This window comes from Bombina bombina, chromosome 11, assembly GCF_027579735.1.
Source record: "Bombina bombina isolate aBomBom1 chromosome 11, aBomBom1.pri, whole genome shotgun sequence".
In the NCBI taxonomy this organism is placed as follows: Eukaryota; Metazoa; Chordata; class Amphibia; order Anura; family Bombinatoridae; genus Bombina; species Bombina bombina.
The window spans coordinates 170440978-170459487 of NC_069509.1; the positions used below are offsets into that span (position 1 = coordinate 170440978).

The 18510-nt window shown below is 38.4% G+C and overlaps 1 protein-coding gene across 1 annotated transcript in view; it reads left to right on the top strand.

Moving 5' to 3' along the window:
* Positions 1-18510, top strand: part of DAGLB (diacylglycerol lipase beta) — a 95275-nt gene that overhangs the window by 42488 nt on the left and 34277 nt on the right. Inside the window, exon 4 of the mRNA XM_053694656.1 lies at positions 8669-8930. Coding sequence (XP_053550631.1) covers positions 8669-8930 — 262 coding nt within the window. The remainder of the gene's footprint in view (positions 1-8668; positions 8931-18510) is intronic.

The following is an 18510-nucleotide window of genomic DNA, read 5'->3' on the forward strand; positions in this document are numbered from 1 at the left end:
CTTTTGGGTCTTTTCCCTTTTTTAAGATCAAGGACGTAAATGATGCTGCAAAACTCGGCGTAGGTGCATTACCCTCGATAAATATATAATTAAATAACGAAGTTAAATAAGGAGTTATAGTAGCAGATACCGTTCTGTAGAATTCATTAGGTAATAAATCGGGTCCCGGTGCTTTATTATATCCCAGCTTGTTAATAGCTTTGGCCACTTCTGCTTCAGTAATAGGAGAGTTAAGATCTTCCATTACGGATGGTGATAGTGATGGGAATGTGATTCCTGACCAGAACCTCTGACATTCTATAACATCGGATGGTTTAGCCGAGTATATAGATTTATAATAGTCATAAACAATTTGAAGAAGGTCCTGAGCGGAGCTAGCTATTTGCCCATTTCTATGAAGTGTGTCAATTAGCTGAGAACCTAGATCCTGCTTAACTAATCTAGCTAAGAGTTTTCCCGTTTTGTTCCCATACTTATAAAATTTTGCTGAAAACCTTATATCCTTTTGGGTAGCTTTGTATATTAGCAGTGAATCTCTCGCCTCTAATGCAGTGATGTATTTAGCCCATTTCTGGGAAGTCTTTTCCATTAAGTATAAATTGTAAGAGTTAGTAACTGCCCGCATAAGTTCATTCTCACGTTTTTTAAGGTTCTTAGTGCGCCTAATATTATAGGCAAGAATCTCGCCTCTCATCACTGCCTTAGCGGTTTCCCAAAACAGGGACGGACGACTTTTGGCCTCCGCATTAAACATAGCAAAATCCGCAAGTTTAGTTTCCAAAAAATTTTTAAACTTAGCGTCCGAAGACAAAAATTTAGGATAGGTAAAACGATTTTTCACCTGAAAGGGGATGTCCAGTTGAGATTCAAAAGATATTGGGGCATGATCGGATACCGCAATAGGCAAAATTTGGGCTGACGTCTTATATTTACACAGTCTTTCATCAATCAGAAATAAGTCAATTCGAGACAGAGATTTGTGTGCTTTTGAAAGACACGTGAAGTCCCGCGTATCCGGGTTTTGGAGCCTCCAGATATCCCTTACTCTCAAGTTAGAAAAAATCCTAGAAAACCGTTTTGCCTCAAGATTATCCCTTTTAGTTTTTTTTAATAACTCCTGCTGCCTCAATCTATCTATTGGATACTGCGGGGCCATATTAAAATCACCAGCCAAGACAAGAAAACCCTCTGCAAACGTCATGAGCCTGGCCTGCAGTGCATCCCAAAAAGAAAGATCAAAAACGTTTGGTGCATAGACATTGCATAACGTATATAGGATATTAGCGATCTTAATTTTCAAAATAATGTATCTCCCCTCTTCATCTGACTGACTCTGAAGTACCTCATAATTGAATTTTTTCCCCAGGAGAATAGCAACTCCACTTCTACGGCTACGACCAGAAGAGTAAAAAACCTCTTTCACCCATGAGGTTTTAAGTTTAAGAATTTCTTGCGTTTTCAGGTGGGTTTCTTGCAGAAAAGCAATAGAAGAGCCTATCTTCTTAAGATATGAGATAATCGTTTTCCTCTTAATGGGGGATGTAAGACCTCCTATATTCCAGGAAATAAATGTAACCCCATTCATTTTGCAAGATATCTACAACTCAAGGTGGAAGGTGGTGGTGGGGTAAAAAAAAAAAAAAAAAAAAAAAAAAAAAAAAAATTCCCCAACAGACAAACAAACCAAAAAACATAATACAGACGTCTTGGGAGACCTAGACCGTCTGTTACCCTAACCTGAAAAAAGCCCAACATGATGATATGACAATGGTTCTATTCTTAGCATTGCTAACCAAAGCCAAGATACTCAGGGACCTTATCTACTTAACTAGACAGTTTTTAGTGAAAAAAGCTTCTGCGGCTTTAGCGGACTCAAAGAAATATGAGGTATTATCATGGACTAATCGAAGCCTGGCGGGATGTACAATTGTTGCACGCAATCCCTGCTGTATGAATTTAGTGCAGACTGGAGCTAGCTCCCTTCGCTTTGAGGCAGTGTCTGCTGCATAATCCTGGAACAACAATATTTTTGTTCCTTCCAGAAGTATGGGCTGCTTCTTACGAAAAGCTTGCAATAAAATAATTTTGTCTTGATAGTTCAAGAATTTGGCAATGATCGGTCTTGGCCTCATATTATTTTTTGAGGGAGATGCTGGTCCTAACCTATGTACTCGTTCTATAATAATATCATGGTAAGTCTCAGGAATATTCAACAACGCTGGAAGTGTTTTAGTAATCAATTTATTTAGATCTTCGAACTGCTTCCCCTCGGGAACCCCTATTATTCTTAGATTATTACGTCTAGCCCGATTCTCCAGGTCTTCTAATTTGTTTTGTAATTTGGAGAGGGCTAACGAGGTGGCTTCTAATTTAGTATTTTGAGCTAGGGAAAGATCTTCAAGATCAGAGACTCTTTGTTCTACCTCGGCAAATCTCTCTGAGAATTGTTTGACCTCTGAACCTAGCTGAGCAATATCATGTTTTATCTCTACTTTTAGGGATTCAAACTTGGGTGCAAGGGCCGCAGAAATATCTGCAACTAGGGACTGTAAATCAAAAGACTCATGTAAGCTTAGGGAATCACGTGCAGCCAGCTGTACATCACCAGCCACCTCTGTGGTAGGTTTAGTTTTTTTATCCCTTTGTCTAGCTGACATGACTGTAGGTGAGATTTTGGAATGTGAGTGTAAAAACTTATCCATATACTTGTGAGGGAGGGAAGTGATGACAAAGAAAAACTAATCAAGAGTGATGAAGAGGGGGAAAAAACCCCCAGAAGAGAGGGGGGGAAAAAGACCCCCAGAAGAAAAAAGGAAAGGGTGTGAGGAACGTGCACCCCTTGTTTTTAAATATTACCTACCAAATTATCCACAGTGAAAGAAAAAAAAAAAAAAAAAAAGATCAGTCATGCCAGTAACTATAGGGAATAGATTAATTCAATTTCCTAAGATCTACCAAGCCACTAGAAAGAGAAAAGAAAAAAGACACTAGAAAGAGAAAAGAAACAACAAAAAATCAGTATTCTTAATAAACAATAGCTGTCCCTGTACCTTGACTGAGTATACTCAGAGCCTAAAGTTTATGTAGGGTCCTAGAACACTTCCAGTTTATCATAGTTACAACAGTCCTATGCAAACAACACCCTAGATATGTTTTCAGACAAAATGTGTCAATTTTTATACTTAGATGGATTTCTATAAATATAGGGAGAGTATATTAATGGATATGAAAAAAGGAGAGATTTCTCTCTCTTCCTCCCTTCCCCTCTTCTCTAGCTTTCAGTAGTGGATAGGAACATAGCACCAAAGGTACAGATTTAGATATTTACGAGACATTAGAGTCCATTAAGATCAAAGCAATGATCGTAGCTTTTAAATAATGATTTGTTTTAACCCTTAATTTTTTATCAGGGTAGCAGTCCTTAGTATAACAAAATTAAACAACCAGCAGTAGGATCAGTGCATGTAAAAGAATATTTAGTCAAAATGTATCATCAACTCCTGTCTTTATCGTTCTTTAGCCGAATATTGTAGATTAAATTCAGAACAGTTCTACATTACCCATCCAGTCTTCCACAGCTTAGGGAGCGAGCAATAGCCCTTTATCAGCAGCAGCCCCCCCTCACGCAGCACCGGTGGGAGGGGGAGCGCCTTTCCAGGGATGAAAAGGGTCTCAAGATATGGAGCCACACTCCAGGTAGAGGGGGCTCTGTTAAAAATCCTCAGGTAATGTAGGAACAGTCCCGGCGAGCACTGAAAGCTGCTAGCGTTCACAGGGTGACAATGTAGGAGCCAATAGGTTCAGAGAACAAATTCTTTCACAAGCACAACGCCGGCACTTTAAGCACGGCTCTCCCTCCACTGCCCACAAAGATTGCTGAGAGACCCGGCTCCCCTTCGGGCGCAGCTCTCCCTCCAGCGTCGCTTAGAGATGAACAGAGTCCCGGCTCCGTATGGCACACAAAGCCAGTTACAGGGCAATGGAACAGGAGATAGAGGAGCCTAGAAAGCAGACTTCGGGCGGACTGGACCAGTACTTTAGCCACGGCTCTCCCTCCACTGCAGATTAAAGGGTGGAAAAGATTCCCGACTCCTTATCACACACACTGCCACTTGCGGGACGTCAGATAGGGGAGCAGATAGCCCGGCAGACAGCTCTTCTCCCTCGGATCACATCGGTATCCCCGGCACACCTCTCCCAACACTGCGAAAAAGGGATGCAGGAAGTCCCGACCCTCCGCGGCACCCAGATCAGGCAGGTAAAGCAAGTCACGGCTCACTATATGAGAGGAGGGGGTAAGACAGTACGGTACAGCACCAGCAGCAGGTACATCAGCCTCCGACCCCAAGTTCAGAATGAGTCGACAGTTTCGGTATAGCGGGCTGCCGAAGCCGCCGTTTTCTTGTTCTTTAGTATTCCTCCCATCCAAACCGGCTTTTTGATGAGAGTGCTATACAAGAGTACGGGCTTTATTTGTCTAATGGCATAAGGTTTGCCACCAAATTGAGACCTTCTTCAGAGCTGCTGTAGGCAGCTTAAGTGCAATGGTAAGGCACTATGTGGTTTCCAGCAGCGATGGTAAACAGCAGTACAAGCCGCCCCAGACACCAGGGTTTGGGCGCGAATATCGCCAATAGCTTGCAGGTAGGAGAATCAGAGCAGGTGCATCACCTGACCACACACCTGTGCTCCTCCTCCGGAAACCAGATCTATCGAGTTTTTCCCCCTTAGAATATTTTTATTGTACTTTTGCTTATCAATATTTTATGGTTTATCCACTACAATAGGGTTAAACACTACTGGCCCAGAGATAAACGTGATCTAACTGAGCTAAATAGTAGTGGCAAATACAGTGCATTCAGAAAGGATTCAGACCCCTTAATTTTTCACATTTTGTTATGTTGCAGTTTCATGTTCAATTTTTTTTTTATCTCACATCAATCTAAACTCCATACTCCCATAACGACAAAGCAGAAATCAGATTTTTGATAACATTCCAAATTTATTAAAAATAAAAATCTGAAATATCTCATTGACATAAGTATTCAGACCCTTAACTACAGTCTCAAGTCTTTTTGGGTATGATGCAACAAGCTTTGCACATCTGGATTTGGGGATTTTCTGCCATTCTTCTCTGTAGATCCTCTCAAGCTCTGTCAGGTTGGATGGGGACTGTCGTTAGACTTCCATTTTCTGGTCTCTCCAGATATGTTTGATTGAGTTCCAGTCTGGGCTGTGACTGATCTGCTCAAGAACATTCACAGAGTTGTCCCTAAGACACTCTTGCGTTGTCTTGGATGTGTTCTTAGGGTCATTGTCCTGTTGGAAGGTGAACCTTCAGCCCAGTCTAAGGTCCTGAGCAGTGAGTGTGACGGAAGAGTAGGTGCCCAGGCTCACTGATGGGGGGGTTGGGCACACATGGTTTCCCTTATTCTGTGTTTCGTGGCTTGCCACTCTTGCATGTATGTCAATAACAGTGGTGTATTGCTGTTTGTACAAATTATGTCACAAGCCAGTGTACAAAGACAGATTTTCACAGTCTCTGCTTAAAAGACTGATTTACATATGTGAGCAGGCTGCTTCAAAGCAGAGAGTTAATTATTAATGGCAGTAAATCTAGAGACAAAAGTGGTATCTGGTCCATCTATTACCCTCAGATCTGGCACTTCAAAAGGCTGCATTTGTACATCCTCAACCAGACTGACTACAATCTCAGCAGGTGATCAGGGGGTGGGACTGACAGCTCTTAACAGTGATGCCCCTGTGTGTGCTGGATTTACGATTGGTTGCTAAGATCATCGCTGAGGGGGCGTGTTGTAAAATGAACAAGAGAGATGCACAGTTTTCAAAACCACTTTGCATGGGGAAAAAGAGAGAGTTATTCCAAGTTGCCTGAACTATACAGGGGTTGATTACCCAAGAGCTCTCTAATTGACTATAACAAGACTGTGAGGACTATTTGTATTTACCTGGCTTCTACTGACTGTGGCTGATAGAACAGGGTAGTTTTTTTTTTCTCCTAGCCCCAAAGTGAGTGTGTTCATTCTGTATTTGGTGTACTTCTGTGTGTTTGCCTATTTTTAGTGAATAAAGTACAATTTATTTCACCATTTGTTTTGCTCATTGAAATGATCCCAGTTAAACAACCAACGGTATAGAGTGCTGGTCTCCCGTGACAGGCTCTGGATCAGGTTTTTATTTTGCTCTGTACAGCTTTCCTTCAACCCTGACCAGTCCCCTAGTCCCTGCCAACTGAAAACATGTTGCTACCACCACCATGCTTCACTGTTGGAATTTTATTGCGCAGGTGACGAGCGGTGCCTGTTTTCTTCCAGACATAATGCTTGAAATTTAGACCAAGCAGTTTGATCTTCGTGTCATCAGACCAGAGACTCTTGTTTCTCACAGTCTGAGAATTCTTTAGGTGCTCTTTTGAAAATTCCAATCAAGCTTTTACATGTCTTGCACTGAGGAGAGGGTTCCGCCTGACCATTCTGCCATAACTCTCTGAGTGTTGCAGTGATGGTTGTCCTTTTGCAAGTTTCTCCCATCTCCACAGATGATCTCTGGAACTATAGTGACCATCGGGTTCTGGGTCATATCTCTTACCAAGGTCCTTCTTCCCTGATTGTTAAGTTTGGCCGGGTGGCCAGCTCTAGGAAGAGTTGGTTGTTGGTTGTTCCAAACTTTGTCCATTTAAGAAACCTTCAATGCAGCTGAATTTTTGTTATTTTTTTTTTTTTTTGCAGCTTTCCCCAGTTATATGCCACAATCCTGTCTCTGACCTTTGCAGGCATTTCCTTTGACCTCATTGCTTGTTTTTTTATATGTATTTTCAGCCATGAGGCCTTATATAGACAGGTGTGTTTGCCTTTCCAAACCATGGCCAATGAATTGAATTTGCCACAGGTGGACTCCAATCAAAGTGTAGAAGCATCTCAAAGATGATCCACAAAAATGGGAAGCACCTGAGATAAATTTCAAGTGTTATAGAATAGAGTCTGAATACTTATATCAATGTGTTTATATTTCAGTTTTATTTCTGTTTTAATAAATTTGCAAAGTTAACAAAAATCGTTTTTTGCTTTGTCATTATGGGATATAGAGTGTAGATTGATGTGGGGAAAAATAATTTAAGCCATTTTATTATAGGGCTGCAACATAACAAAATATGGGAAACAGAAAGGGTCCTGAATACTTTCTGAATGCACTTTGTGTGTAGCAGAAAATCGCTGGCTGTGTTCAGCTTAGGATCTGCAGTGTATTCCTGATCTGGCTTTAAATATGTGTTTAACCTATTTGCAGGAGCTAAACAACTAAGTATATAAATACACAGACAATAGTGCTATAAGAACATGATTGTAGAACATTTTCTTTATTATAGTTGTATGGTCTTTTTTTTTTAAATTTACTTAAAGGGACACTGAACCAAAATATTTTCTTTTGTGATTCAGATAGAGCATGACATTTTAAGCAACTTTCTAATTGACTCCTATTATCAAATGTTCTTTCTCTTGGTATCTTTATTTGAAATGCAAGAATGTAAGTTTAGATGCCGGTGTTCTAAAGTTATGCCTCTACCCGTAGGAATGTGTATACCTCGTCACTTTGTCAGCTGGTGGAGGCTTGTGGCGCTCACTGCGCATGCGCTAGAGGCCCAAACTCCTTACAACAGCTGATGAGGAATTATGTGGCACGCGCACGTTACTGGTTACAAAATCCCAATGAACAAGCGGCGTGTCATTGGATTTTGTAACCAGAAACGGTACTGACATTGTTATATAGTGTTATATATATAATATATGAAGATATATGAATATATAGTATATATATATATTTATATATAGTATATATATATATATATAGTATATATATATAGTGTTATATATATATATATATATATATAACACTATATATATATATATATATATATATATATATATATATATATATATATATATATATATATATATATATATATATATATGAACAGTGAATATGTGAAAATTGTCACTAGTACATGGTGTGTGTATTTACTAGTAACAGTTGACCGCGGTGTACATATTGTGCGACCCTTTCTGGTTACAAAATCCAATGAACAAACACGTTCATTGGGATTTTGTAACCAGTAACGTGCGCGTGCCACATCATTCTTTGAATCTTCGCATCAGCTGATGTAAGGAGTTTGGGCCTCTAGCGCATGCGCAGTGAGCGCCACAAACCTCCACCAGCTGATAAAACGTCACCGGAAGTGACGTAGTATACAAATGCCTATGGTAGAGGGATTAATTTAAGACACCGGCCCATTTTTGGTGAACAAACTGGGTTGTTCTTGCTAATTGGTGGATACATTCACCCACCAATAAACAAGTGCTTTCAATGGTCCTGAACCAAAAACATAGCTTAGATGCCTTCTTTTTCAAATAAAGAAAGTAAGAGAACGAAGAAAAATTGATAATAGGAGTAAATTAGAAAGTTGCTTTAAATTGCATGCTCTATCTGAATCATGAAAGAAAAATTTGGGTTCAGTGTCACTTTAAATTAAATACAAAGTGTAGATGCTGTATTAAAACCGCCCCTTTTACATCTTGTATTGGCCATTTTTAGTCATTAGACAAAATATGTGACTTAGGGATGTGATTGTGGTTTTCCTCTTTTTATTCTGCAGCTGGGTAATTATACTCTTCACCACATTCGCCGTTTTAATTGTTTTTGATCCTCTGGGGCGCAAGAAGGCTGTATACTTTGCCGGCTCTGAGGACCATAACTTGGAGAGCAGCCAATCCCAGCAAGTTCTTTACAATGTGAAGAAAGCAGCTACGCGAGTGTGGGAGACTCGCATCCGACTGCTGTGCTGCTGTGTAGGAAACGACAATGACAATCGAGTGGCTTTCACCAGTATCGCTATGCTCTTAAGTGATTACTTTTCCGTAAGTTTATCAGAACGCTTAGCTGATGTAACCACAGTGAGCTATAATAAAGAACTGTCTTGAAAAGCACAAAAGGGACATTCTCATGCAAATATATTAAATTGTCTAATTGATAAGAGCATGTCTGTTTTGCATTATCGACCTTAGATAACTTCTTTTAACCCTTGCAAAGGCGGTAAACATGGAGGTAAGGTCTCGCTGACCAGAACAGGACGCACCTAGTCAGCCAATCAGTAGAGGCGGTCATAATCACTTCAGCCTGTGAGCTGCAAAACATTCAGCTGTCAATCAGGACTTTTAGCCCCTTTTGAAGTGGTTAAACAAACGATTATGTAGGGTCCGTAATACAAATCAGAGCAGCAGTTTTTACATTAAACTTTCTCTTGAATCCTGCAGTTAAGTTTATAGTTTGCAGTTATTTTCTGTCAGGATTCTTTTCTTTTTGTAGCTGGCTAGGTGAGCTCACCCAATGACTTTTACAGTGTTAGTGACACCTTTCTCATACGCTAGCATTTTCCTATAGACACGTTATCTTAAAGGTACATGTACACAAAAATGTACTAATATATATATATATATATATATATATATATATATATATATATACACACAGCAGCTAAATATGTTAAAATATTTGTGTACATAAAAGCTGATTATATTTGAAGTAAAACGAACAGGGAGCGTATGACTGTTTATAACGAAATCCTTGTTTTTTGCTCACTAGCTGATAGGGACAACTTCCACAGAAATATTCAGCTCAAGAACATCCTTTTTTTTTTCTCTCTCAAAATAGCAATCTCTGTAATACATTTTTAAATATTCTGTTTTAGATGGAGCAGAGAACATTTTGTACATCATGTCTTTCAAGGTGAATTATCACTATTGCTCCTTATGACAGGCAATAGCAGTGAGGATATTCTGTGGTTTACGTGCAGATATTGTAGTACAGAAATCAGCTGTACAAAATTCAGCATCTATGATTTGTGACATTTTAAGGATATGAATTGTTCATATACATATATGCAGGGAATGTTTGTGTGTGTGTGTATATATATATATATATATATATATATATATATATATATATATATATAAATATATATGTGTGTATATGTATGTGTATATATATATGTATGTGTGTATATGTATGTATATATATATATATATATATATATATATATATGTATGTGTGTATATATGTATATGTATGATATATGTGTGTGTATGTATGTGTATATATATATATATATATATGTATGTGTGTATATATATATTTCTTTCATGTAATTAACAAGAGTCCATGAGCTAGTGACGTATGGGATATACATTCCTACCAGGAGGGGCAAAGTTTCCCAAACCTTAAAATGCCTATAAATACACCCCTCACCACACCCACAAATCAGTTTTACAAACTTTGCCTCCAAGGGAGGTGGTGAAGTAAGTTTGTGCTAGATTCTACGTTGATATGCGCTCCGCAGCAAGTTGGAGCCCGGTTTTCCTCTCAGCGTGCAGTGAATGTCAGAGGGATGTGAAGAGAGTATTGCCTATTGAATGCAGTGATCTCCTTCTACGGGGTCTATTTCATAAGGTTCTCTGTTATCGGTCGTAGAGATTCATCTCTTACCTCCCTTTTCAGATCGACGATATACTCTTATATTTACCATTTCCTCTACTGATTCTCGTTTCAGTACTGGTTTGGCTTTCTACAAACATGTAGATGAGTGTCCTGGGGTAAGTAAATCTTATTTTCTGTGACACTCTAAGCTATGGTTGGGCACTTTATTTATAAAGTTCTAAATATATGTATTCAAACATTTATTTGCCTTGACTCAGAATGTTCAACTTTCCTTATTTCCAGACAGTCAGTTTCATATTTGGGATTATGCATTGAATTATCATATTTTTTCTTACCTCAAAAATTTGACTTTTTTCCCTGTGGGCTGTTAGGCTCGCGGGGGCTGAAAATGCTTCATTTTATTGCGTCATTCTTGGCGCGGACTTTTTTGCCGCAAAAATTCTTTTCCGTTTCCGGCGTCATACGTGTCGCCGGAAGTTGCGTCATTTTTTGACGTTATTTTGCGTCAAAGATGTCGGCGTTCCGGATGTGGCGTCATTTTTGGCGCCAAAAACATTTTAGGCGCCAAATAATGTGGGCGTCTTTTTTGGCGCTAAAAAATATGGGCGTCATTTTTGTCTCCACATTATTTAAGTCTCTTTATTTATTGCTTCTGGTTGCTAGAAGCTTGTTCACTGGCATTTTTTTCCCATTCCTGAAACTGTCATTTAAGGAATTTGATCAATTTTGCTTTATATGTTGTTTTTTTCTTTTACATATTGCAAGATGTTCCACGTTGCAACTGAGTCAGAAGATACTACAGGAAAATCACTGCACAGTGCTGGAGCTACCAAGCTAAGTCTGCTATAAACTTTTGGTATCTGTTTCTCCAGCTGTTATTTGTATTGCATGTCATGTCAAACTTATTAATGCAGATTAAATTTCCTTTAGTACTATTACATTACCTGTTGCTGTCCGTCAACATCTAATTTTCAGAGTGTTCCTGATAACATAAGAGATTTTATTTTTTAAATCCATTAAGAAGGCTATGTCTGTTATTTCTCCTTCTAGTATACATAAAAGTCTTTTAAAGCTTCTCTTTTTTTCAGATGAATTTTTAAATGAACATCATCATTCTGATACTGATAATGGTTCTTCTGGTTCAGAGGTTTCTGTCTCAGAGGTTGATGCTGATAATTCTTTGTATCTGTTCAAGATGGAATTTATTTGTTCTTTACTTAAAGAAGTGTTATTTGCATTAGAAATAGAGGATTCTGGTCCTCTTGATACTAAATGTAAACGTTTAAATAAGGTTTTTAAATCTCCTGTAGTTATTCCAGAAGTGTTTTATCTCCCTGATGCTATTTCTGAAGTAATTTCCAGGGAATGGAATAATTTGGGTAATTTATTTACTCCTTCTAGACGTTTAAGCAAATTATATCCTGTGCCATCTGACAGATTAGAGTTTTTTGGGACAAAAATCCCTAAGGTTATGGGGCTGTCTCTACTCCTGCTAATGTACTACTATTCCTATGGCAGATAGTACTTCATTTAAGGATCCTTTAGATAGGAAAATTGAATCTTTTCTAAGAAAAGCTTACTTATGTTCAGGTAATCTTCTTAGACCTGCTATATTTTTAGCGGATGTTGCTGCAGCTTCAACTTTTTGGTTAGAAGCTTTAGCGCAACAGGTAACAGATCATAATTTTATAGCATTATTATTATTCTATAACATGCTAATTATTTTATTGGTGATACCATCTTTTGATATCATTAGAGTTGATGTCAGGTATATGTCTCTAGCTATTTTAGCTAGAAAAGCTTTATGGATTAAACTTGGAATGCTGACATGTCTTCTAAGTCAACTTTGCTTTCCCTTTCTTTCCAGGGTAAATAATCATTTCGTTCCTTTCCTCACAACAAGGAACAAAAGCCTGATCCTTCATCCTCAGGAGCGGTATCAGTTTGGAAACTATTTCCAGTTTGGAATATATCCAAGCCTTATAGAAACCTATAGTCAGCTCCTAAGTACCTATGAAGGTGCGGCCCTTATTCCAGCTCAGCTGGTATGGGGCAGATTACGTTTTCTTCAAAGAAATTTGGATCAATTCCGTTCTTAATCTCTGGTTTCAGAAACATTGTTTCAGAAAGGTACAGAATTGGCTTCAAGTTAAGGCCTCCTGCTAAGAGATTCTTTTCTTTCCCGTGTCCCAGTTGACACAGCAAGGCTCAGCATTTCTGAAATGTGTTTCAGATCTAGAGTTGGCTGGAGTATTTATGCCAGTTCCAGTTCTGGAACAGGGTCTGGGGTTTTATTTTATCTCTTCATTGTACCAAAGAAGGTCAATTCCTTCAGACCAGTTCTGGATCTATCATTATTGAATCGTTATGTTAGGATACCAACATTCAAGATGGTTACTGTAGGACTATCCTGCCTTTTGTTTAGCAAGGGCATTATATGTCTACAATAGATTTACAGGATGTGTATCTGCATATTCCGATTCATCCAGATCACTTTTAGTGTCTGAGATTCTCTTTTTAGACAAGCATTACCAGTTTTGTGGCTCTACTGTTTGGTCTAGCCTCAGTTCCAAGAATTTTTTTCAAAGGTTCTCGGTGCCCTTCTTCTGTAATCAGAGAATAGGGTTTTGGTATTTCCTTATTTGGACGATATCTTGGTACTTGCTCAGTCTTCTCATTTTCGAAGAATCTCATACGAATCGACTTGTGTTGTTTCTTCAAGTTCATGGTTGGAGGATCAATTTACCATTCAGTTCATTGATTCCTCAGACAAGGGTAACCTTTTTAGGTTTCTAGATAAATTCAGTGTCTATGACTCTGTCCTTGTCAGACAAGAGAAGTTTAACATTGATATCAGCTTGTCAAAACCTTCAGTCACAATCATTCCCTTTGGTAGCCTTATGCATGGAAATGTTGGGTCTTAGGACTGCCGCATCAGATGCGATCTCCTTTGCTCGTTTTCACATGCGACCTCTTCAGCTCTGTATGCTGAACCAATGGTGCAGGGATTACTCAAAGATATCTCAATTAATATCTTTAAACCGATTTTACGACACTCTCTGACATGGTGGACAGATCACCATCGTTTAGTTCAGGGGGCTTCTTTGTTCTTCCGACCTGGACTATAATCTCAACAGATTCAAGTCTTACAGGTTGGGGAGCTGTGTGGGGGTCTCTGACGGCACAAGGGGTTTGGGAATCTCAGGAGGTGAGATTTCCGATCAATATTTTGGAACTCCGTGCAATTTTCAGAGCTCTTCAGTCTTGGCCTCTTCTGAAGAGAGAGTTGTTCATTGTTTTCAGATAAGACAATGTCACAACTGTGGCATACATCAATCATCAAGGAGGGACTCACAGTCCTCTGGCTATGAAAGAAGTATCTCGAATTTTGGTTTGGGCGGAATCCAGCTCCTGTCTAATCTCTGCGGTTTATATCCCAGGTATGGACAATTGGAAAGCGGATTATCTCAGTCGCCAAACGTTGCATCCGGGCGAATGGTCTCTTCACCCAGAGGTATTTCTTCAGATTGTTCAAATGTGGGAACTTCCAGAAATAGATCTGATGGCTTCTCATCTAAACAAGAAACTTCCCAGGTATCTGTCTAGATCCCGGGATCTTCAGGCGGAGGCAGTGGATGCATTTTCACTTCCTTGGAAGTATCATCCTGCCTATATCTTTCCGCCTCTAGTTCTTCTTCCAAGAGTAATCTCCAAGATTCTGAAGGAATGCTCGTTTGTTCTGCTGGTAGCTCCGGCATGGCCTCACAGGTTTTGGTATGCGGATCTTGTCCGGATGGCCTCTTGCCAACCGTGGACTCTTCCGTTAAGACCAGACCTTTTGTCTCAAGGTCCTTTTTTCCATCAGGATCTGAAATCCTTAAATTTAAAGGTATGGAGATTGAACGCTTGATTCTTGGTCAAAGAGGTTTCTCTGACTCTGTGATTAATACTATGTTACAGGCTCGTAAATTTGTATCCAGAGAGATATATTATAGAGTCTGGAAGACTTATATTTCTTGGTGTCTTTCTCATCATTTTTCTTGGCATTCTTTTAGAATACCGAGAATATTACAATTTCTTCAGGATGGTTTAGATAAGGGTTTGTCCGCAAGTTCCTTGAAAGGTCAAATCTCTGCTCTTTCTGTTCTTTTTCACAGAAAGATTGCTATTCTTCCTGATATTCATTGTTTTGTACAAGCTTTGGTTCGTATAAAGCCTGTCATTAAGTCAATTTCTCCTCCTGGAGTTTGAATTTGGTTCTGGGGGCTCTTCAAGCTCCTCCATTTGAACCTATGCATTCATTGGATATTAAATTACTTTCTTGGAAAGTTTTGTTCCTTTTGGCCATCTCTTCTACCAGAAGAGTTTCTGAATTATCTGCTCTTTCTTGTGAGTCTCCTTTTCTGATTCTTCATCAGGATAAGGCGGTGTTGCGAACTTCTTTTGAATTTTACCTAAGGTTGTGAATTCCAACAACATTAGTAGAGAAATTGTGGTTCCTTCATTATGTCCTAATCCTAAGAATTCTAAGGAGAAATCGTTGCATTCTTTGGATGTTGTTAGAGCTTTGAAATATTATGTTGAAGCTACGAAATCTTTCTGTAAGACTTCTAGTCTATTTGTTATCTTTTCCGGTTCTAGGAAAGGCCAGAAAGCTTCTGCCATTTCTTTGGCATCTTGGTTGAAATCTTTAATTCATCTTGCCTATGTTGAGTCGGGTAAAATTCCGCCTCAGAGAATTACAGCTCATTCTACTAGGTCAGTATCTACTTCCTGGGCGTTTAGGAATGAAGCTTCGGTTGACCAGATCTGCAAAGCAGCAACTTGGTCCTCTTTGCATACTTTTACTAAATTCTACCATTTTGATGTATTTTCTTCTTCTGAAGCAGTTTTTGGTAGAAAAGTTCTTCAGGCAGCGATTTCAGTTTGAATCTTCTGCTTATGTTTTTTGTTAAACTTTATTTTGGGTGTGGATTATTTTCAGCAGGAATTGGCTGTCTTTATTTTATCCCTCCCTCTCTAGTGACTCTTGTGTGGAAAGATCCACATCTTGGGTAGTCATTATCCCATACGTCACTAGCTCATGGACTCTTGTTAATTACATGAAAGAAAACATAATTTATGTAAGAACTTACCTGATAAATTCATTTCTTTCATATTAACAAGAGTCCATGAGGCCCACCCTTTTTTGTGGTGGTTATGATTTTTTTGTATAAAGCACAATTATTCCAATTCCTTATTTTATATGCTTCGCACTTTTTTTCTTATCACCCCACTTCTTGGCTATTCGTTAAACTGATTTGTGGGTGTGGTGAGGGGTGTATTTATAGGCATTTTAAGGTTTGGGAAACTTTGCCCCTCCTGGTAGGAATGTATATCCCATACGTCACTAGCTCATGGACTCTTGTTAATATGAAAGAAATGAATTTATCAGGTAAGTTCTTACATAAATTATGTTATATATATATATATATATGTATATGTATGATATGTGTGTGTATATATATATATATATATATATATATATATATATATATATATATATATAATGTATATATGTATATTTTGTACATCATGTCTTTCAAGGTGAATTATCACTATTGCTCCTTATGACAGGCAATAGCAGTGAGGATATTCCGTGGTTTACGTGCAGATATTGTAGTACAGAAATCAGCTGTACAAAATTCATATATATATATATATGTGTGTGTGTGTGTGTGTGTGTATATATGTTACGGGTAAAGTAAGAAATTGGGTATTCCTAGCATTACCCGGGTGAACCTGACATTACCCAAGTGGCTGTGGGTAAAGTCTATGTAACATGATAAATCTTTTCAGAGTGCATCGAGTCACTGCATGAAACATATATATGATGCACTGTAATTCACACATCTTCACTATCTTTCTTGCCTTTGCCTGGGGGGGTTTAAGGGGGCAAAGTAAACCTCATTCCCCAAGGTTCACTTAGGATGGATGCCAGAGATCAGTGGGGCGTTTCCTTGAAAATAAATAGTGTAGATGGGGGAATTACATTACATCAGGCTTTACCCACAGCCGCTTGGGTAATGTGCGGTTTACCCGAGTGATCCTTGGATTAATATATATATATATATATATATATATATATATATATATATATATATATATATATATATATATAGTGGAAAAGGAAAGAATCTTTTTCAAAATAGTCACTTTATTGTGAACAATTTCCCAATGGGAACACTTTTATGTCTGAGGACGGACTGGTTGGTCTGAAAATGTTCACAATAAAGTGACTATTTTGAAAAAGATTCCCATTGGAGTGCGCTTTCCTTTTCCACTGTTTACAGCCTTTGCTGCACCCTGGGTTGTTGCTTTTTACGTCTGGAGTGCGGTCTGTTTTGCTATATATATATAATTGCAGTTAATTAACACATCAGAGCTAGTACTAAACCGCTTTAAAGGGATGTTAAACACAACTTGTAAGCTGCAAACAAAATGCAATGAATAATGCAGCTTTATTGTGTCAAATGAGTATATTTTATTTTCACTCTGCCCCCCGGAACAAAAGGACTGATGCTAAACGATCACAAACTATATACACATAAATATAGACTTAGAGCATGATTGTTGTTTGCACATGTGCAGTTACAGGATTGTCTGCCCCCACTAATTCAGCTTAGTTAATTAATAATACTTTATCAGTTTTTAAAGGTACATAAAACTTTTTTTTTTTTTTCATGGTTCAGAGCATGTAATTCTAAACAACTTTCTAATTTGCTTCTCTTATATAATTTTATTGGTATTCTTTGTTGAAAAGCAGGAAGGTAAACTCGGGAGCATGCACGTGTCTACAGGACTATATGTTGATGCAAATCTAACGATCCACCTTAAGAGAGCAAATGACTAAATAGATAACGTGGGGGGGGCATTAGTTCACAGACAGTAGATAACAGAACCTAAGCCTCCTTGGGAGAAAGTGGAACAAGCACAATTTTCCGATGTATTTCACAGCAAAATAAATAATGAATGTATATTGCAATAAGGTTATACTTTTAATAAAGAAACATTTTATGCATTGTTAATGTTGAGTTTAATGGCCCTTTAAAGGGACGTTGTACACTAGATTTTTCTTTGCATACATGTTTTGTAGATGATACATTTATATAGCCCATCTGGGAGTGTTTTTGTAACAATGGATAGTTCTGCTTATTTTTTAATAACATTGTGCTGATTTTCAGACTCTTAACCAAGCCCCAAGGTGTCAGATGAATACGCTCGTTTACAGACTACTGTTACTGTAAATGTGTAAACCATTGTGCACATTCTTACCACATCCATATGGACAGGGTTATGATTGGTTTCTGGGTGTTCTTTTGTTCTGGGGAACAACAGAGTTGGTGAAAAGAAAAAGCATGAAAAATCTACTCGTATTGGCAAAACGAAGCTGCTTTATTCGAATGCTTCTCAGATGTGTAGCTGCAGTTTCATGCAACTTCCGATTTTGTTTTTAATGTACTTTTAACCATTTTTATACTTATTTACTGTAAATCCTAAACCACAAGCCCAGTAATGTCTGATATAATTCCAATAAGGATCCTTTACTGACACAAATCATAGATAATCGATTATATTTTTTGCAACAATTATTGTAACAAAACTGGTTTAGTACCTGTAGATACTTCCTGTTTGTGTTTTATTGTTTTGTCTGGCGCCAACTTACCAGACTGAATGTAACCCGTGTGTGTCCTCATTCAGTCATTTCTATTATTAGAAATATATGTGTAATTCTACGGCGAGTGCAGTGGCAGCTTTAGAGGCGAACTATGCAGACACTTCTATTACTGTAGCACCTCCGTACACCTAAATTGAACTTGCAGGGTATGTAGTGGGTTTTTACATGCCCAGTGCAGAGAGATAAAGCCAGGAGACAGGGAATTTAGTGATATTTACCTTTTGTGGTCAGGTTTGTGGATCTTCCGGTTTCATGGTGTAGCACTTCCCTGTGCAAGTGTGGTATGA